Source organism: Phoca vitulina, unplaced genomic scaffold (genome assembly GCF_004348235.1).
Source record: "Phoca vitulina isolate PV1807 unplaced genomic scaffold, GSC_HSeal_1.0 scaffold24, whole genome shotgun sequence".
Classification (NCBI taxonomy): domain Eukaryota; kingdom Metazoa; phylum Chordata; class Mammalia; order Carnivora; family Phocidae; genus Phoca; species Phoca vitulina.
Window position 1 is genome coordinate 20,639,061 of NW_022589727.1, and position 22,910 is coordinate 20,661,970.

The following is a 22,910-nucleotide window of genomic DNA, read 5'->3' on the forward strand; positions in this document are numbered from 1 at the left end:
AAGACCTAAACAGACACCTTACCAAAGAAGATACCCAAATGGCAAATAAGTATATGAAAGATGCCCAACAGCATATGTCAGTAGGGAACTGAAAATTGAAGAAACGATGAGATACCATCACACACCTGTTAGAATGGCCGAAACGTGAAACACTGACAGCATCAGATGCTGATGGAGAATATAGATCAACAGGGGCCCCCCTTCACTGCTGGTGGAACTTTGGAAGACTGCTTGGCAGTTTCTTATAAAATCAAACATACTCTTAACATATAAACCAGTAGTTGCACTCCTTGGTATTTACCCAAAGAAGTTGAAAACTTATGTCCACACAAAAACCTGCACATAGATGTTTATAGCAGCTTTATTTATAATTGTCAAAACTTGGAAGCAGCCAGTATGTCTTTTAGTGGGTGAACAGATAAACTGTAGTACATCCAGGCAATGGAATATTATTCAGCACTTAAAAAGAGCTATATGGGGGGCGCCTGGGTGGCTCAGCCGTTAAGCGTCTGCCTTCAGCTCAGGTCGTGATCTCAGGGTCCTGGGATCGAGCCCCGCATCGGGCTCCCTGCTCGGTGGGAAACCTGCTTCTCCCTCTCCCACTCCCCCTGCTTGTGTTCCCTCTCTCGCTGTGTCTCTCTCTGTCAAATAAATAAATAAAATCTTTAAAAAAAAAAAAAAAGAGCTATATGAGGGCCGTGGGTGGCTCAGTCAGTTAAGCGTCCCATTCTGGGTTTGGGTTCAGGGTCATGAGATCAAGGCCCAAGAGGGGCTCCGCGCTTGGGATTCTTTCCCTCTCCCTCTCCCTCCCTTTCTGCTCCTCCCCTCATACCCACACAGGCACGCACACGCCCTCTCTCTCTCTCTCAAATATATAAATAAATAAAATCTTAAAAAAAAAGAGCTATTAAGCCATGGAAAGATATGGAGGAAAATTAAATGCATATTACTAAGTGAAAGAAGCCAATCCGAAAAGGCTACATACTATACTGTTCCAGCCATATGACATTCTGGAAAAGGCAAAACTATAGAGACAGTAAAAATGTCAGTGATGTCAGTGGTTATGGGGGAGAAAGGCATGAAGAGGCACAGCACAGAGGATTTGGAGGGCAGGGAAACTACTCAGTATGACACTATTATGGTGAATACATGTCACACATTTGTCCATACCCATAGAATGTAAAACACCAAGACTGAACCCTAATGTAGACTATGGACTTTGGATGATAATGATGCGTCATTGTTGGTTCATCAATTATAACAAATGTGCCACTTAGGTATGGGATGTTAAGTAGAAGAGCCTTTGCATTTCAGAAGCAGAGATATATGGGAACTTTCTGTACTTTCCATTCAACTTTGCTGAACCTAAAACTATTCTAAAAAATAAAGTCTATTAAAATTCTTTTCAAAAATGGAGATATTTAGAGGTGCCTGGGTGGCTCAATAGGGTAAGTGTCTGCCTTCAGCTCAAGTCATGATCTCGGGGTCCTGGGATAGAGCCCTGCATCACGCTCCCTGCTCAGCAGGGAGTTTGCTTCTCCCTCTCCGTCTGCCCCTCCTGACCTCATGAGCACATGCTCTCTCTCTCTCAAATAAATAAATAAAATCCTTTTTTTTTTAGATTTTTAAAAAAATTTATTTATTTGACAGAGAGAGAGAGAGATAGCGAGAGCAGGAACACAAGCAGGGGGAGTGGGAGAGGGAGAAGCAGGCTTCCTGCTGAGCAGGGAGCTCGATGCGGGGCTCGATCCCAGGACCCTGGCATCATGACCTGAGCCAAAGGCAGACGCTTAACGACTGAGCCACCCAGGCGCCCAAATAAAATCTTTAAAAATGGAGATATTTAAAACTGCTTTGTGAGTTATTTAGTATGTTTTACAGCATGTCTAAACTTGATTTCTCGGCCCTCGAATGGTTTGGTTTTTCAAATTTTTTCATACTTTTATAACGTTAAAGGATACCATACTTTTTTTTAAAGATTTTATTTATTTTTTTTTAAATTTTTTTATTTAAGAGAGAGAGAGAGAACAAGCAGGGGGGAGGAGCAGAGGGAGAGGGAGAAGCAGACACCCCATTGAGCAGGGAGCCCAACGCAGAGCTCGATCCCAGGACCCTGGGATCATGACCTAAGCCGAAGGCAGATGCTTAACCAACTGAACCACCCAGGCACCCCAAGGATACCATACTTCTATTAAAATATCAGATAAGAATATTCCTTTGAGGCAAAAGAACACAAAAACATAAATATACTCACGAGATATGCAATGTAACTTTACACACCATGTTTTTGAAAACCCTTAAAAATTATATAAATATTTGGTCCTTCATACTAGATACTAGAAAAAGGAAATTTTTTTTAGCTTCCTCTTTTAATACAACTGAAAATAGTACAGAGTCTTTACTTGTATATTAAGATAGACACACATACACAAATACATTTAAACACATGCAAATTCACAGACTATGAAGTCAGATACCTTGTTCAAATTATGTTTCTGTCTTATACTGGCTTCCTGACGTGTATAAGTTAATTCATATTCTGAGGCTTAATGTCTTTATCTATAAAATGGAGATATGTCAGAGGGCTATGATAATTAAAATGAGATAATCAGATAAAAGTCTAGAAATATACAAGGCACACAGTAAGGGCTTAATAAACATTGATAAATATAACAAATATTCATTAAAATTATAAATATTAACTGTTAATACGTTCATCTAACACCTTTCTGACATTTTATTCCATGTAACTTATAAACTTTTAAAATAAATAGTATATCTTAGTGAAAAACCTGTATTTGTCTCCTTATGGAAAGGGTTAAAAAGTACTTATAATTAAAATTTCTAATCTTTTGGAATGCTTCTATTTAGAAATCTGATCATTATATAGTAATAGTGAGAAACTGAATAATGAAATGAACAATCCACTTATAAATAATTCTTTATCTTTCACAAATGCCAATTCTTGGTCATTATGAATGCATTCTCCGTTTCCCAATTGCCTGTTCAGTGAAAAATGCATAAAACTCCAGTTTATTTAGAGTACAAGCAGTTGAGATAATCAAGTAATTGAAAAAATTTTACACTTCAAATTTGCAAAGAAAATCCCAATCAAAATTAATTCCAAACAGGCAAATTGATTTGGAAAACTTTTTTTTTTTTTAAGATTTTATTTATTTATTTGACAGAAAGAGACACAGCGGGAGAGGGAACACATGCAGGGGGAGTGGGAGAGGGAGAAGCAGGCTTCCCGCGGAGCAGGGAGCCCGGTGTGGGACTCGATCCCAGGACCCTGGGATCATGACCTGAGCCAAAGGCAGACGCTTAACGACTGAGCCACCCAGGGGCCCCTGATTTGGAAAACTTTTTTAAAAATTATTTTTATTTTTTTTGTAACTATATTCTTTAAGGCTGTATTGATTTCAATTTTTATTTTATTTTAAGTTTTTATTTAAATTTTAGTTAGTTAACATACAGTGTAATATTGGTTTCAGGAATAGAATTTAGTGATTCATCACTTACATATAACACCCGGTGCTCCTCATAAGTTAAAAAAATTTTTTTTTAGATTATGCTTTCAATAGTGTTTCTTATAGCTTCTATGAACAGAGTTCATGTCAATACATGGTGTTCAAAAAGATGATGCTGAACCCACTAATTCTGAATAATGTAAATAATTCATTATAATTTGTGCTAAATATTTTAAAACATAATTTTTTGTACTTTAATTTTTTTCGTCAACCTCACATATTTCAAAACCACATATACTACCTGTGCAGACTTTATTTATTTATTTATTTATTTATTTATTTATTTATTTTAAAGATTTTATTTATTTATTTGACAGAGAGACAGCGAGAGAGGGAACACAAGCAGGGGGAGTGGGAGAGGGAGAAGCAGGCTTCCCGCGGAGCAGGGAGCCCGATGCGGGGCTCGATCCCAGGACCTGGAATCATGACCTGAGCCGAAGGCAGACGCTTAATGACTGAGCCACCCAGGCGCCCCCCTGTGCAGACTTTAAATCTATGCTTTGCAAGGGGGCGCCTGAGTGGCTTAGTTGGTTAAGCAGCAGACTCTTGATTTAGGCTCAGCTCATGATCTCAGGGTTCTGGGATTGAGCCCCACATCGGGGCTCGCGCTTTGTGCTCAGCAGGGAGTCTGCTGAAGATTCTCTCTCCCTCTCTCTCTGTCTAGCCCCCTGCTTGCACTCTCCTTCTTTCTCTCACTCTCTCTCAAACAAACAAATAAATCTTAAAAAACAACAACGACTATGCTTTGCAGGGTATAATAGGTGAAGAGGATTAAGAGGTAGTAAATTAAGGAAGTCGTAAATTAAGGAAGTCATGGGGATATAATATACAGCATAAGGAATATAGTCAATAATATTTCAATAACTTTGTATGGTGACAGATAATAACTAGACTTATCATGGGGATCATTTTGTAACGTATAAAAATATTGAATCACTATGTTGTACACTTGAAACTAATGGGATATTGTATGTCAATTATGCTTCAATAGAAAAAAAAATACTATGCTTTTCAGAGACTAAAAAGCTGGATTACACAGTAAGAATATATTCCAGCTGACTTTATCTGAAACAGAAGTTATATATATACATATCTTGAGCTGTAGTGATGATTGAATATGAATTCTGAGAACTTGAAGACTGGTATTTCAGGGTGATATATTTTAGAAATAGCTGAGGAAAGATTTTTAGCTTTTCAAATTTAGTCTTTAAAAGCTAAGATGTACCATGTATATTCATGGAAATATTTTGTTTTCCTAAAATACCTTTAAGTGAACATGGATTCATTGAAAATAATATGGACAGATTGAATCATCTTGTTGAAAATAGAAAGCAGAGGAATTGATATAAAGGATAAAGGACTTTTAAACATAATTTGCTTGTGAGATGCCTGGGTGGTGCAGTTGGTTAAGTGTGGGACTCTTGGTTTTGGCTCAGGTCATGATCTCAGGGTCGTGAGATCGAGTCCCATGTTGGGCTCCACACTCAGTGCTAAGTCGGCTTCAGATTCTCTCTCCCTCTCCCTCTGCCTCTCCCACTCATGCTCTCTCTCTCTCAAATATATAAATAAATCTTTAAAAAATAATAATTTACTTGCAATATATATAAGTCAAATCATTATGCTATATGCTCAAATATACAATGCTGTATATCAATTATATTTCAATAAAACTGAAAGAAAAAAATTTGCTGAAAGAAATATAAGCTAAATAAAGGCATCATCTTTCCCAGCTAAAACTAAATTATTAAGGTGATAAGTCTTATTGGTAGTATAAAAAGCAGTATTAATAACTAATATGAGAGTTTGACAGTTCATTAAATTATTTCTTTTTTTTTTTTTTAAAGATTTTATTTATTTATTTGAGATAGAATGAGAGACAGAGAGCATGAGAGGGAGGAGGGTCAGAGGGAGAAGCAGACTCCCTGCCGAGCAGGGAGCCCGATGCGGGACTCGATCCCAGGACTCCAGGATCATGACCTGAGCAGAAGGCAGTCGCTTAACTAACTGAGCCACCCAGGCGCCCTCATTAAATTATTTCTTATCGATTATCTTATTTGTTTCTCACAGCAACATCTGATGCAGGCATTATCATCATTCTCATATTCCAAGTGAAAAATTTTAGACTCAGAAAGGATACTAGGCAGTAAGAGTTGTTTTCTGGTCTGTAGTGATTTTTTTTTTTTTAAAGTCCCACGCTGGGGAAATCACAGTCATGTATAGGTGCCAAGGCGATACTATTTCCTCTCCCATTGACACAGCAAGCTCTGATGGCCAATGCTGCCTTGTTAGGACTAAAAACAACCTAACAAAACTCTCCACTATTTTGAGATCCAGAAATAGATATCAAGTCAATCCTGACTCCCTCAGGAATTTAGGTTGGCATTTAAGGAGTGGGAGTGTGTGGACTCTGGCATTAGGGGTCACTCTGATGTTCAGTCCCTCTGATGTTTACCAGAACACAGTTTTGGGGAAAAGGGGACAAGAAAACAGGCTAGAGATCCCAAAATGTAAGAAAAAAAAATGAAGTGTTCCATACAGAATTTTAATTCTTTCAAGCTATTATTTCAACTAACCACCATAGAATGCTTTCTAAAATTTTTCTCTTTTGCTAATGTGAGATTGCCTTGTATTTGGAGGGCATATGTTTCAGTCACTACACAGTTCTCAACTTGTTCTGAAAGCCAAATAGTTCTGTTTTTAGAAACATGTAAACTACGTAGTTATCTGACAAAATTAGATTAAGATATGTGACTGGGGAGTGTGAAGTGGAGTACTTCCAGTTTGTGAATCTGGAGAGCTTATATTGAAAAAGATTTGGAAAAAGAAGTATTAGCATGGGTAGAGACATTGCATAACTATAAATGGGTAACTCATCAAAAAGATGTGAACAATCCTAAATGTGTATGAACCTAAAAATAGGGCTTCAAAATATACGAAGCAGAAACTAACAGAACTAAAGGGAAAACTACATTTATACAGGGAGGTATCAGTACTTCTTTCTCAGAAATAAATAGAACAATTTAATAAAAAACCAATAGAGTATGAAAGAACAATACTTTCAATCAACTTGATCATATTTACATTTATAAAATACTCTACCACCAGCAGAATACAAATTTTTTTCAAATGCACATGGAACGTTTATTAAGATAGACCATAGTCTGGGCCATAAAGCAAATCTTAACAAATTTAAAGAATTAAAACCATACTAGAATAGGCAAACTCATAGAGACAGAAAGTAGGATACAGCTGCAAGGGGCTGGGAGGAAGGAGGAGGTTTTTGTTTAATAAATGCAGAGTTTCTATTTGAAATAATTAAAAAGTTCTAGAAATAGATAGCGGTAATAGCTACACAGCATTGTGAATGTGTGGAAAGCCATTGAATTGTACACTTAAAAATGATTAAAATGGTAGATTTCGTATTATGTATCTTTTACCACAATAGGTAATTGGAGAAAAATTATTAAACATATTAAAAAATATGTTATCTAACAGAACAAAATTAAACAAGAAAACAATAGAAAGATACCAGGAAAATCCTCAAATATTTAGAAATTAAACATTACATTTCTCTCTTTTTTATTTTTTTATTTTATTATGTTATGTTAATCACCATACATTTCTAAATAAACAAGGTGCCAAAGAGGAAATTTCAAGAAGAGTTAGAAAATATTTTGAACTGAATGAAAATGTAGCACAAAAAAATTTGTGGAATGTAGCCAGTACTTAAAGGGAATTTTATAGAAGCAAAGCTTATGATTAGAAAAGAACAAAGGTGTAAAATCTATAGCCTAAGATTTCAACTTAAGAATCAAGAAAAAAAGGAGGGGTGGTGCCTGGGTGGCTCAGTCTTTCAAGCATCTGACTCTTGATTTGGGCTCCAGTCATGATCTCAGGGTTGCTTGGGATTCTCTCTCTCTCTCCCTCTCCCTCTATCCCTCCCCGACCTCTCAAAAAAAAAAAAAAAAAAAAAAAAAGAATCTAGAAAAAGGGAAGCAAATTAAATGCAAACCTCGTAGAAGGAAGGAAATAATAAAGATAAGAATAGAAATCAATACATTTGAAAACAGAAAAATAATAGAGAAAACAAAAAAATCCAAATGACCTTGAAAAGATCAATAGAATTTAGAAACATCTAGCCAAACTGACCAAGAAAAAAGAGAAGGTACCAACTACCCTGATATTAAGAATGAAATAGGGTTCATCACTACAAACACTACAAACATTACGAGGACAATAGGGGAATATGATGAAAAATTTGATTTCCAGAAACAAAATAACTTAGGTGAAGTTCTTTGAAAAACACAAATTAATAAAACTCCTTCAAGAGGAAATGGATAACCTAAATAATGGCTTAAAACTTCCAACAAACAAAACTCTAGTGAGTTATACCAAATATTTTAAAATATATCAATTCTACACAAACTCTACCAGAAAATGGTAGGGGAAGGAACACTTCCCAACTTATTGTATGAGTCTAGCATTACCATGATAATAAAACAAGCAAAAAAGAAAAAGGAAAAAGAAAAAGAGAGAAAGAAACATAATAGAAACATAGACACAAAAAAAACCTTTAAAATTTTAGTAAATTGAATCCAGCAATATATAGAAAGGATAACACCTCATGATAAGTTTGGGGTTTAGCCAAGGAATAGAATATTGGTTTAACATTTACAAATCTGTGTAATTTACCATACCAACAGAATACAAAAGAAAAACCACATAATCATCTCAAGAGATGCAGAAAAAACATCTATACTTGAATTTTTAAAAAGCTTATCAAACGAAGAATAAAAAGAAACTTCCCCCATTTTAGTAGGAACACCTGTAACTAACATAATGGTGAAAGACTGAATGATTTTCTTTAAAATCAGGCACAAGAAAGGATGTCCACCCTCATTGCTTTTATCTAACACTGTACTTGAGGGCCAAACCAGTGCAATAAGACAAGGAAAAGAAATATTATAAACACAGATTGAAAAGAAAGAAAACTCACTCTATTAACTGACAACAAATAGAGAATCCCAAAGAACGTATAAGACAGCTACTGAAGATAATAAGTGAATTTAGGAAAGTCATAAGATTCAAGGTCAATATACAAAAATCAATTTTACTTCAATAAAGTAGCAAAAACTATTAGAAACTGAAATTTGAAAACTATATGATAGTGGGGCCCCTGGGTGGCTCAGTTGGTTAAGCATCTTACTTTGGCTCATGTCATGATCTCAGGGTTCTGGGATCAGCCCCATGTTGGGCTCCCCCTCAGTGCAGAGTCTGCTTGTCCCTCTTCTTCTGCCCCTCCCCCCCACTCATGCTTGCTCACTCTCTCTCAAACAAAATCTTTTTTAAAAAAAGAAAACTATGATAGCATAAAAATATGAAATATTTAGGTATATGCTAGCAACATATATGCTAAAAATTATAAATCATTGATGTAAGAAATAAAAGAAGACCCAAATAAATGGAGAGTATACTATATTAATGGATTGGAAGGCTTTTTAGAATATCAGCTCTCCCCAAATTTATCTATACTTTTAATGTAATCTCCATTGAAATCTCAGCAGAGTATTTTGCAGAAATTAGCAAATTGATTCTAAAAATTCATAAACAGAGGACTTAAAATAGCCAGAACAACTTTGAAATGGGAAAACACTTACACTACTTGATTTAAACTTACTATAAACCTATGGTTATCAAGACAGTGTAGTACTAGTAAAGGATAAACAGAAATCCACTGAATAAAACAGAGTTTAGTGGGGCGCCTGGGTGGCTCAGTCGTTAAGTGTCTGCCTTAGGCTCAGGTCATGATGCCAGGGTCCTGGAATCGAGCCCTGCATTGGGCTCCCTGCTCCGCGGGAATCCTGCTTCTCCGTCTCCCACTCACCCTGCTTGTGTTCCCTCTCTCGTTGTGTCTCTCTCTGTCAAATAAATAAATAAAATCTTAAAACAAAAAACAAAAAAACAGAGTTTAGTTTCATACAAATTGGCCAATTGGTTTTTGACAGGTTTGTCAAAGAACTCAGTGGTGAAAAATCAGTTTTTCAGCAACTGCGATCAAACAATTTGACACCCATATGCAAAACTAAAAGAGAATTATCTTTCTGCTGTTGATTTATAATATTTTATTATGTTCAATTAACATACTTTGTATTATTTTAATTTATTTGAATTTGTCAAGATTTGTTTTTGCTTTCAGGTATTTTATGTAAAGTCTCATTATTAGGTGTGTACCCATTTAGTATTGTTATGTCTTCTTGGTAAGTGACCATCTTATAAATCTTAATGTCCTTTTTTATCCTAATAATATTCCTTGTTCTGAAGATTACTTTGTCTGATATTAAAATAGCCACTCCAGGGGCACCTGGGTGGCTCAGTTGGTTAAGCATCTGCCTTCAGCTCTGGTCATGATCTCAGGGTCCTGGGATCAAGCCCTACATCGGGCTCCCTACTCAGTGGGAAGTCTGCTTCTCCCTCTCCCTCTATCCCTCCCCCAACTCATGTGTGGGAGAGAGAATCTCTCCCTCTCAAATAAATAAATAAAATCTTTAAAAAAAATAGCTACTCTGGCTTCCTTTTGATCATTGTTTGCATAATACATCTTTTCCATCCTTTTATTTTTAACCTGTTTTTATATTTATTTATTTTTTTTATTTTTTTTAAAGATTTTATTTATTTGACAGAGAGAGACAGCGAGAGAGGGAACACAAGCAGGGGGAGTGGGAGAGGGAGAAGCAGGCCTCCCGCCGAGCAGGGAGCCAGATGCGGGGCTCGATCCCAGGACCCTGGGATCATGACCTGAGCCGAAGGCAGATGCTTAACGACTGAGCCACCCAGGCGCCCCAACCTGTTTTTATATTTAAACTAGGTTTCTTGAGAAGAGCATGTAGATTTTTTTTTTATCTAATGTGACTACTTTGATCTTTTAATTGGTGTGTTTACCATATACATTTAATATAATTATTTAGTATAATTATAATATAATTGGTATGGTTGGTTTTAGGTCTACTATTTTGCTACATATTTTTTTGTTTGCCTTTTCCCTCTTTCCTGCCTTCTTTTGGATAGTTAAATGGTTCTACTATTATATTCTATTGTATATATTACATTTTGTTATTCTCTCTCTTTCTGTCTGTCTCTTTTTCTGGTGTTTCTAGATAAGATTTTCTCAATATCAATACTATTGATATTTTGAATTAGATAATTATTCTGAACAGTGTAGGATGTTTAGCAACATTTCTGATCTCTATTCACCAGATGCCAGTCATACATTTCTCCCAGTTATGGCTGTCTCATGATGCCAATTGTCCCCTGGTAGGCAAAACTACTGCAAGTTGAGAACCACTGCTCTTGTTAGTACAATAGAAATATTTAACATTTCAGAGTCTACTTAGAGTAATGTTTTAATTTTTAAGTAATATCTAGAAGTTTACAACCACATAAATCCCTTACTCTTCCCTTTATGTTACAGTTGTCATGTGTTTTAAATGAACATGCATTTATTTTTTAATTTAATTTTTAAAGATATATTTATATATTTGAGAGAGAGAGAGAGATAGAGAGACAGGGGGAGGGAGCACGAAAGCAGGGGAGGGGCAGAGGGAGAGGGAGAGAGAGAACCTCCAGCAGACTCCCCACTGAGCATGGAGTCCTGCTCAGGGCTCCATCCCACAACACTGAGATCATGACCTGAGTCAAAATCAAGAGTTGGATGCCTAACTGACTGAGTCACCCAGGTGCCCCTAAATTAACATGCCTTTAAAACCCCATCAGACAGGGGCATCTGGGTGGCTCAGTTGGTTGAGCATCTGCCTTCAGCTCATGGTCCTGGGATTGAGCCCCATGCCAGGCTCCCTGCTCAGTGGGAAGACTGCTTCTCCCTCTCCCTTCCCACTGCTTGTGCTCTCTCTCTCTCAAATAAATAAAAAAATAAAAATAAAACCCTATCAGACAATGTGAAAATTTTTCTTTCAATAATTACACATATTTTGGGGGTGCCTGGCTGGCTCAGTTAGTAGAATGTGCAACTCTTGATCTCAGGATCATGAGTTCAAGACCCACATTGAGTGTGGAGCCTACTTAAAAAATGCAAAAAAAAAAAAAAAAATTACACATATTTTAATTTACTTTTAAAAAAGTATTCTATATTTACCCAGATATTACCTCTTTTATTCTTCTTTTGTTCCTAAAGTTCTAGGTTTCATCTGGTGTCATTTTCCTTCAGTCTGAAGAACTTTATCATTTCTTTTATTGCCATGTGTTCTTTTAGTTTGTCTTCATCTGAGAAGATTTTTATGTCTCCTTCATTCCTGAAGGATAGTTTTGCTGGATATAGAATGCTGGGTTAACGGTTCTTTCCTATCATTTTTAAAATGTTGTTTTACTGTCTTCTGGCCTCCATGGTTTCTGATGAGAAGTCCATCATCATTATTAACATCATTGTTCTCCTGTATTTGTCATTTTTCCTTAGCTACCTTTAAGATTTTTTTCTTTACGTTTGGTTTTCAGTAGTTTGATTATAATGTGTCTGGGTATGATTTTCTTTGAGTTTATTCTGTTTTATGTTAACTTCTTGAATATGCAAGTTAATGTCTCTCACCAAATTTAGGAAGTTTTCAGCCATTGTTTCCTCAATTTTTTTTTTCTGCATCAGTTTCTTTCTTTCTTTTTTTTAAATTTTATTTTATTATGTAATGTTAGTCACCATACATCATTAGTTTTTGATGTAGTGATCCACGATTCATTGTTTTCATATAACACCCAGTGCTCCATGCAGTACATGCCCTCCTTAATACCCATCACTGGGCTAACCATCTCCCCACCTCCCTCCCCTCTAAAACCCTCAGTTTGTTTCTCCGAGTTCATGGTCTCTCATGGTTCATCTCCCCCTCCGATTTCCCCCCCTTCATTTTTCCCTTCCTTCTCCTAATGTCCACCATGCTATTCCTTATGTTCCACAAATAAGTGAAACCATATGATAATTGACTTTCTGTGCTTGACTTATTTCATTTAGCATAATCTCCTCCAGTCCCATCCATGTTGATGTAAAAGTTGGGTATTCATCCTTTCCGATGGCTGAGTAATATTCCATTGTATATATGGACCACATCTTCTTTATCCATTCATCTGTTGAAGGGCATCTCGGCTCTTTCCACACTTTGGCTATTGCGGACCTTGCTGCTATGAACATTGGGGTGCCCATATGGCCCTTCTTTTCACTACATCTGTGTCTTTGGGATAAATACCCAGTAGTGCAATTGCTGGGTCATAAGGTAGCTCTATTTTTAATTTTCTGAGGCACCTCCACACTGTTTTCCAAAGTGGCTGTACCAACCTGCATTCCCACCAACAGTGTAAGAGGGTTCCCCTTTCTCCACAACCTCTCCAACATTTGTTGTTTCTTGCCTTGTCAATTTTTGCCATTCTAACTGGTGTAAGGTGGTATCTCAGTGTGGTTTTGATTTGAATTTTCCTGATGGCTAATGATGATGAACATTTTTTCATGTGTCTGTTAGCCATTTGTATGTCTTCTTTGGAGAAGTGTCTGTTCATGTCTTCTGCCTATTTTTTGACTTGATTATTTGTTTTCTGGGTGTTGAGTTTGAGAAGTTCTTTATAGATCTTGGATACCAGCCCTTTATCTGTAGTGTCATTTGCAAATATCTTCTCCCAATCTGTGGGTTGCCTCTTTGTTTTGTTGACTGTTTCCTTTGCTGTGCAGAAGCTTTTTATCTTGATGAAGTCCCAAAAGTTCATTTTTGCTTAGCCTTTGGAGATGTATCTTGAAAGAAGTTGCTGTGGCTGATGTCAAAGAGGTTACTGCCTATGTTCTCCTCTAGGATTTTGATGGATTCCTGTCTCACATTGAGGTCTTTCATCCATTTTGAGTTTATCTTTGTGTATGGTGTTAGAGAATGGTCGCATTTCATTCTTCTGCATGTGGCTGTCCAATTTTCCCAGCACCATTTATTGAAGAGACTGTCTTTTTTCCATTGCATATTTTTTTCCTGCTTTGTCGAAGATTATTTGACCATAGAGTCGAGGGTCCATATCTGGGCTCTCTATTCTGTTCCATTGGTCTATATGTCTGTTTTTGTGCCAGTACCATTCTGTCTGGTGATCACTGCTTTGTAATATAGTTTGAAATCAGGCAACATGATACCCTCAGCTTTGTTTTTCTTTTTCAACATTTCCTTGGTGATTCGGGTCTTTTCTGATTCTGTACAAATTTTAGGATTGTTTGTTCCAGCACTTTGAAAAATGTCATTGGAATTTTGATTGGGATGGCATTGAAGGTATAGATTGCTCTGGGTAGCATAGACATTTTAACAATGTTTATTCTTCCGATCCATGAGCATGGAATGTTTTTCCATCTTTTTGTGTCTTCAATTTCTTTCATGAGTGTTCTGTAGTTCCTAGAGTATAGATCTTTTACCTCTTTTGTTAGGTTTATTCCAAGGTATCTTATGGTTTTTGGTGCTACTGTAGACAGATCATCTAAGCGGAAAATCAACAAAGAAACAAGAGCTTTAAATGACACACTGGACCAGATGGACCTCATAGATATATACAGAACATTCTACTCTAAAACAACAGAATACTCATTCTTCTCAAGCGCACATGGAACTTTCTCCAGAATAGTCCACATACGGGGGGGTCACAAATCAGGTCTCAACTGATACCAAAAGGTTGAGATTATTCCCTGTGTATTCTCAGACCATAATGCTTTAAAACTGGAACTCAATCACAAGAAAAAATCTGGAAGAAATTCAAACACTTGGAAGCTAAAAACCACTCTGCTCAAGAACGTTTGGGTCAAGCAGGAAATCAAAGAAGAACTTAAACAATTCATGGAAACCAGTAAGAACGAAAACACATCGGTCCAAAACCTATGGGATACTGCAAAGATGGTCATAAGGGGGAAATACATAGCCATCCAAGCCTCGCTCAAAAAAATAGAAAAATCCCGAATTCACCATCTAACTCTACACCTTAAAGAACTAGAGAAAAAACAACAAACAATGCCTAAGCCACACATTAGAAGAAAAATAATTAAGATTAGAGCAGAGATCAATGAATTAGAAACCAGAAACACAGTAGATCAGATCAACGAAACTAGAAGCTGGTTCTTTCAAAGAATTAATAAGATCGATAAAGCACTGGCCAGACTTATCCAAAAGAAAAGAGAAAGACCCAAATTAATAAAATTATGAATGAAAGGGGAGAGATCACGACTAACACCAAGGAAATAGAAACAATTATTAGAAATTATTATTAACAACTATATGCCAATAAGCTGAGCAACTTGGATGAAATGGATGCCTTTCTGGAAACCTATAAACTCCCAAGACTGAAACAGGAAGAAATTGACAACCTGAATAGGCCAATAACCAGTAACGAGATTGAAGCAGTGATCAAAAACCTCCCAAAAAACAAGAGTCCAGGGCCTGATGGATTCCCTGGGGAATTCTACCAAACATTCAAAGAAGAAATAATACCTATTCTACTGAAGCTGTTTCAAAAAATAGAAACAGAAGGAAAACTTCCAAACTCATTCTATGAGGCCAGCATTACCTTAATCCCCAAACCAGGCAAAGACCCCATCAAAAAGGAGAATTTCAGACCGATATCCCTGATGAATATGGATTCCAAAATCCTCAACAAAATCCTAGCTAATAGGATCCAACAATACATTAAAAGGATCATCCACCACGGCCAAGTGGGATTTATCCCCGGGATGCGAGGGTGGTTCAACATTCGCAAATCAATCAATGTGATAGAACACATTAATAAGAGGAGAGAGAAGAACCATATGGTCCTCTCAATTGATGCAGAAAAAGCATTTGACAAAATACAGCATCCTTCCCTGATTAAAACTCTTCAGAGTATAGGGATAGAGGGAACATTTCTCAAGTTCATAAAATCCATGTATGAGAAACCCACAGCGAATATCATCTTCAATGGGGAAAAGCTGAGAGCCTTTCCCTTAAGATCAGGAACACGTCAAGGATGCCCACTCTCGCCACTATTGTTCAACATAGTACTAGAAGTCCTAGCAACAGCAATCAGACAACAAAAAGAAATAAAAGGTATTCAAATTGGCAAAGAAGTCAAACTCTCTCTTTTCGCAGATGACATGATACTTTATGAGGAAAACCCAAAAGACTCCACCCCTAAATTACTAGAACTCATACAGCAATTCAGTAATGTGGCAGGATACAAAATCAACGCACAGAAATCAGTTGCTTTCTTAGACACTAACAATGCCTCTGTAGAAAGAGAAATTAGAGAAAAGATTCCATTTACAATAGCACCAAAAACCATAAGATATCTCTGCATCAGTTTCTTTATAGGACTCCACTGTTACAAATGATAGACTTTTGATATAGTCCCACAACTCCCTGAAGTTCTATTCATCTTTTTTCAATTTTTTCCTCTTTGTTCTTCAGAATGAATGATTTCTATTAATCTACAAGTTCACTGACCCTTTTCTCTGTCATCTTCATTCTGCTATTGAGTTCAGCCAGTAAAATTTAAATTTCAGAGATTGGATGTTTTAAAACTATTTTGTTCTTTTTTTATAATTTAAATTTTTTGCTGAGTACTTTTATCTTTTTATACATTTTATTTAGTGTGTGTTCACCTTTACCTCATGGAGCTTATTATAGCATCTATTGTTTTAAAGTCTTTGTCTTATAATTTCAACATCTGTGTCATCTTAGGGTTTGCACGTGTTCATTGTCTTTTCCCTTAAGAATTCCCAAAGAACCACATTTCTTGGTTCTTTGCTTATCAGGTAATTTTGGATTGTATTCTGGGCTTTTTGAATATTAAATTGTGTAGATATGAATCCTGTTAAAATTCTCTAAGGGATATTATTATTATTATTATCATCATCATCATAATCATCATCATTACTGTTTTAGCAGGTGGTCAACCCAGTTAGCTTCAGACTGCAAGTTTTTAAAACCACTTTTTAGACAGCAAGCAAAACGACTGGGTGTGCAGCATCCTGGAACCCTCCATCAAGTGTGCAGATCCTTCGTGTCTCCAGGAACTCCAGGCCTCGCCATGGTGGAGTCTGAGCGCCTCTCAGCCCGTGGCTGCTGGGCTGCCTTCACCAACTTCTTATGCACCAGAAAGGGAACTCTCCTATTTGCTGAGATTGTATTGTGCCTGGTGATTCTAATCTGGTTCAGCCTCTCAACACCAGGATACTCCTCTCTGTCAGTGGTTGAGATGATCCTTGCTGAGATCTTCTTTGTCGTCTACATGTGTGACCTACCCACCAAGATACAATCCATCAACTGGCCTTGGACTGATTTCTTCCGATCCCTCATTGCAGTCACCCTCTACCTAATCACCTCCATTGTTGTCCTTGTCGAGAGAGGAAATCGCTCCATAATCATTGCAGGGGCACTGGGCCTCGTTGCTGTTTGCCTCTTTGGCTATGACGCCTACATCACCTACCCCTTGAGGTAATAAAGACATACAGCAGCCCTGACTGACTGTGCAGATGATCCATGTTGGTGGACTCCCTTTATTTCTCTCTGAGACCTGGTTGGAGGTTTAATTCTTAGTTCAATTCTCAAAGCTTTTGCTAGGCAGTTTTGGGTCTGTCCTGTGCACATGCAGCTCAAGAGTAAACTAGTGCCTGTATAGTTTCTTACACAGTATTAAGGCATTCTCTTAGCCTCACTTCCTTCCAGGTTTGCTCCTTTGCCCTCTGCCCCACAAAGGCCCCCTTTCCCAATTCTTCTATGCAGAAAGGTTAGGTTTCTTTTTAGAGTTTTACCTGCTCGTATCACTGCTGCTGAGCAGCTCTGCATGAGGAGCCTGCCCTTGGGGCAAAACCACAAAACAGAAGAGGGGAAAAAAACAGAACACTCATTCTCAAATGTGTTGCTTCTTCAAGTTTAGACTCCACTCCACAATCTGCCTGATTTCATTTACTTTTTTTAAATTTAATTTTATTATGTTATGTTAATCACCATACATTGCATCATTAGTTTTTGATGTGGTGATCCTTGATTCATTGTTTGCGTATAACACCCGGTGCTCCATTCAATACATGCCCTCTTCAATACCCATCACCAGGCTAACCTATCCCCCCACTCCCCTCCCCTCTAGAACCCTCAGTTTGTTTCTCAGAGTCCGTAGTCTCTCATGGTTCATCTCCCCCTCAGATTTTTCCCCCTTCATTTTTCCCTTCCTACTTTCTTCTTCTTCTTCTTTTTTTTTTTTAACATATAATGTATTATTTGTTTCAGAGGTACAGGTCTGTGATTCATCAGTCTTACACAATTCATAGCGCTCACCATAGCACATACCTTCCCCAATGTCTATCACCTAGCCACCCCATCCCTCCCACCCCCCACCACTCTAGCAACCCTCAGTTTGTTTCCTGAGATTATTTCATTTACTTTTAAGAGTCCTCAGGTCATTGTTTTTGTGTATTTTGTCCAGAGTTTTTAGTTGTAATCAGAGAGATAGGTCATAGTGGATGTACTCTAACTTGATCAGAACTGGAAGCCACATTTTGAGAGTAGATGTAAGAAAAAAATTTTAAAGGGTGTTTGTGTATTTTGTCCAGAGTTTTTAGTTGTAATCAGAGAGATAGGTCATAGTGGATGTACTCTTAACTTGATCAGAATTGGAAGCCACATTTTGAGAGTAGATGTAAGAAAAAAATTTTTAAAGGATCTTTAAAGGATATCTTAAAAAAGATATATAAAATTAATATAATGGAAGAGTAAGGTCTTAGAGATCATACAGCCCAGTGGAATTCCCTCAGTAATTGCCTGGGGTAGGAAGGGGGTAAGAGTGCTAAGTATAGACAACACCAATCAAGTGTATTCTTAAAATAACTGACCAAAGTCAGACCTCAAGCATTCTAGTTATGCTGAGATATCTTGATGCCCTTTCTCATACTCTTCTTCAGTGGGTAACTTGCACAAACATCCTTTAGTGATGTCTAGAATAGTGATTTAGAAATTATGCTATTCAGAGCTCTAGGCATTCCATGGAGCCCATTCAGGACCAAAAGTAGTGCAGAGAGGGTATACTCTCTGGTACCACTCCCTGCTTCAATTAGAGTGGTCCACTTTTTTTTTTTTTTTAAGATTTTATGTATTTATTTGAGAGAGAGAGAGAGAGCATGCACACACACGAGTGGGGGGGAGGGGCAAAGGGAGAGGGAGTAGCTCAGCTGGGAGCCTGATTTTGTGCGGGGTGGGGGGGGTTTGATTCCAGGACCCCCGGATCACGACCTGAACGAAGGTGAACACTTAACCGACTGAGCCACCCACGTGCCCCTAGCGCAGTCCACTTTTATCTGTTTCTCCTATTGGACTATGTCATAACACGTCATAACAACTAAGATTTACATTGGTAAAAAAAAGAATCGCCAGTTTGCAGTAAAGATCCTGGGATTGATGAGCAGTCAGCCGTATGTGATGGTGCTTTCCAACTCTTCTCTGATATTTATAAAGTAGTTGGGATACTCTAGATAGGAAGTACTGAGGACTTGTCAGGGATTGCCCCGGGGGACTAGGGAAGGTTCAGGGCAGTAAAAGTGTTTCTGCTTCCCTAATTTAAAGTGGCGGTCTGAACCCTGGAAAATACAACATTAGCTGTCATGAGCTTTTGTGCTTCACTCCCTCACTGCCAGAGCAAACTAGCTTTGCTTGATGACTCTAAGTTGTCAAGCCAAAATGATACTGACCTATTTTATCCATTTGGAGAATATTTGCATTTCATGAGGCTCCTGACAAGGGCAAGTACTTAACACAAATAAATTGTTTTAATACTTGCATTTAAGGAATCAGGCTAGTGGGGGAAGACACTCTTCCTTGAGTATCTTATAATACCCAGATTATATAAAGGAAGTTAAATGATCTTGGACCCACACTTTAGGGTTAGGATGATGGCTGAGTAATAATGGCATTTAATAGTTCTCCCAATTTCTATTAAATATTCACTAAGTAGTACCAAAAGATGAAAATGCACAACAAACTCCAATATAAAGAATAAAAGTCAGTCATAAAAGAGATTTCTGGAAATATTTCTATTACTAAGTTATCAATAGTGCCAAATTAAGAAACAGAATTGATATCTCAGGCATGCAGTGTCTTTTGAATCAGGAAAGCACAGCCAGAAAATAGGTAGAAAGAACTCTGTGTCATAACTTCCCCATGATTCCCCTCATTGCTGCCCATAGTTTGGGAACACAGAGCTTCACGAATGAGAAAGGTAGGCAGGCATGGCCTTTACTGTGTGGAAACAGATTTCTGAACAATCAGAGTGTCCCTTCCTTTCATAACAATCTCTCTTAATCCCGTTTCTACAATCCCCAGCACATTATAGGCTAGGATAAAAAGAATGGGGCCTTGGTATATGTAGTCCTCTCAAAGGTGAAGAATTTCAGGTGAGGTAGAGGAACATTAAAAGTAGTGAAAACTGAGGGAGGGGTAAAGTTGTTATGCACCACTCAGTGTCATTAAAGAAGAGTAAATACAGTTAAATTCTGTAGGTTAAACATCCTCTTTCTAATAATCAGGAAGTGATTCTATTTCATTTCAAAGGAACTACACAAGATAAATGCCTATTAAGCAATAAAAACTGGAATAAGCCTGTGCATATCAAATCACAGAATATTAGAGGAGAGTCGGTCAGTACCTAAGTTAGATGGTGAGGGAACTAAACAGCAAAACTCTGCACTTTATCTTTTTTTCAGACTCTGGGTCTAGATATTTTTCTCCCAACTCCAAGTTGAAAAAATAGGGAGGAAAAAAGTGGGATGTATGAAATATATTTATGCATGCAGTAAAAGACAAGAGAAAGAATCTGTTTTTAAAAAGTCTTCATCTTCATCTAATACTGATTTACTACAGGAACAGGAAGAAACATTAGAAAGCTTTAAAAAAAACTACATGTTCATTGACAGATGAATAGATGAACAAAATGTAGTATATATGTACAATGAGATATTATTTAGCCTTAAAAAGGAATGAAATTCTTATATATGGCACAATATAGATGAGCTTGAAGACATGCTAAGAGAAATAAGCCAGACACAAAAGAACAGATATTACATGATTCCATTTATATGAGGTACCTAGAATAGTCAACTTCACAGAGACAAAATGTAGAATAGTGGTCACCAGGGGCTGAAGGGATGAGGGAATGAGAAGTAGGTATTTAATGGATACAGAATTTCAGTTTGAGAAGGTGACAGTTCTGGAGATGGATGGATGGTTGAACGATAATGTGAGTATACTTAATGTCACTTTACTGTACACTTAAAATGGTTAAAATGGTAAATTTTATGTTATATATATTTTACTACAATAAAAAATGTCACAAAAATCTTGAAAAACTGAAAAGTCAGTCACAAAAAAGTATATACAATATGATTCCATTTCTGTGAAATTCTAAAACATATAACCTAATCTAATGGTGATAGAACCAATCTATGGTGATAGAAATCAGAATATTAATTAACCTTGGTGAGGGATCTATAGGTAAGGAGAATAAGAAAATATCTGGGAGTGTTGAAAGTATTCTACAACTGATTGGGGTAATGTTCATATGAGTGTATTTATATGTACAAATCTACTGAGTTGTACACTTAAGGTTTGTGCATTTTAATAGATATGTTATATCTCAAATCCATGTCTATGAAATACAGGCTATTAAAAAAAAAAAGAAAGCAGGCTAAATTGAAATGAGAACAGATTATGAAAAGAAAACAAGCTAGAAAAGGCTTTAAGGAACCCAAAATTTAGAAATGCAGCAACTCAAATAAAATCCATTCGGGAGGCAGTATATAGCAGACTTCTTGATGCAGAAAATCAGTGTTTCAGAATACAAACTTGAGAAGCTTTCCCAAAATGTAGGAAAAAAAAAAGAACAAAGAGAAATAAAGAGAGGTGAGGACAAAGATGAGATCCTAAGTATTACCGATAGATGTTCCTTTAAAAGAAGGTGAGGAGATAAACAGATCATGTGCAATAAACTAATATGTATGAAAATTTTACTGAGGTGAAAAAGACCCAAGTCTTTTAAAGAGTTCCCTTTTTTAGGAAAAAAAAATGACAAGAGATCCACCTCTAGGATTATCCCAATGAAGTTTTTAAATTTCAGAAATACACAAATTTGGTGGCTCAGTCTGTTAAGCGTCTGCCTTCAGCTCAGGTCATGATCCCAGGGTCCTGGGATGGAGCCCAAATCAGACTCCTTGCTCAGCAGGGAGTCTGCTTCTCCCTCTCTCTCTGCCCCTCCCCCTGCTTGTGCTCTCGCGTGTGCTCTCTCTCTTTCTCACACTCTCTCTCAAATAAATAAATAGAATCTTAAAAAAAAATACACAAAGAATTCTACAAGAGCTAAGCAAGAAAATGTTGCCAATAAAGCAGCAAGACACAGGTTGGTCTTTTAATTTCCTCAGTAGCACTAAGTCTAAAAAAGATAATGGAGCAAATTTAATGAATTTTTAGAGTAAAAATTTGTGGACCCAAAAATATGCCTATCGATGTTTTCATTGATGTGTGAGGACAACAGGTGTTCTTAGAGATATGCTAGATCTCATCTAAGTATTCTTCATTTTAAAATTATTTAAGGTTTTACTTTAGACCGTCACTCAAAAATGAGTAAAAATTAAAATGTGAGAAAACAGATTCTCTACAAGGACTGGAAGCAAATATAGAAATTAAACATACAGAAATAAATCTATTTGTTAATTGTAATTTAGTTGCAAACCTGAAGGTAATATTGTCAAACTTGAAAGAAAAGATTATAGTGTTTTTAAAAAAGAAGGGGGAAAAATAAAGTTGGGCAGAAAATGTGCTAAGTTTCTTGTCCAAATAGAAAGTTCTCAAAAGTTACAGTTTTATTCTTAAAATTTATAATCATAAAAATGCATATTCGACATTGTTTATGGTTTTTTTAAAAAAGATTTTATTTAATTATTTGAGGGAGTCAGAGGGAGAGGGAGAAGCAGGCTCCCTGCCATGCAGGGAGCCCGATGCAGGACTCCATGCGGGGCTTAATTCCAGGACCCTGGGATCATGACCTGAGCCTAAGGCAGATGCTTAACCGATTGAGACACCCAGCCACCCCTCAACATTGTTTATGTTTAAGGATAACTATTAGTTTAAGGATAACTATCAACTATTCTTGATAACTATCAAGAAATCTTTATTCCAAAATCCAAATCATTGCAGAAGCAAAAGGAAAAATAAGCTCAAGGTTATATAGAAAAATATAGAAAGCAAAGACCATGACTAAGTAGGAATTTTTAAAAAAAGAAAAAAAATAACGAAAACCACAGTACCTATGAGACCTTTTTAAAAAAAATACTGAATGAAGAAACCATTTAACTGCAAG

General features: G+C 36.8%; 1 protein-coding gene across 1 annotated transcript; it reads left to right on the top strand.

Moving 5' to 3' along the window:
- Positions 1 to 16,598: 16,598 nt before the first annotated feature.
- LOC116642756 (proteolipid protein 2-like) lies at positions 16,599 to 17,009 on the top strand. Its single transcript, XM_032421250.1, has one exon. It carries the CDS (start codon positions 16,599 to 16,601, stop codon positions 17,007 to 17,009), a length of 411 nt encoding a protein of 136 aa, XP_032277141.1.
- Positions 17,010 to 22,910: the final 5,901 nt, after the last annotated feature.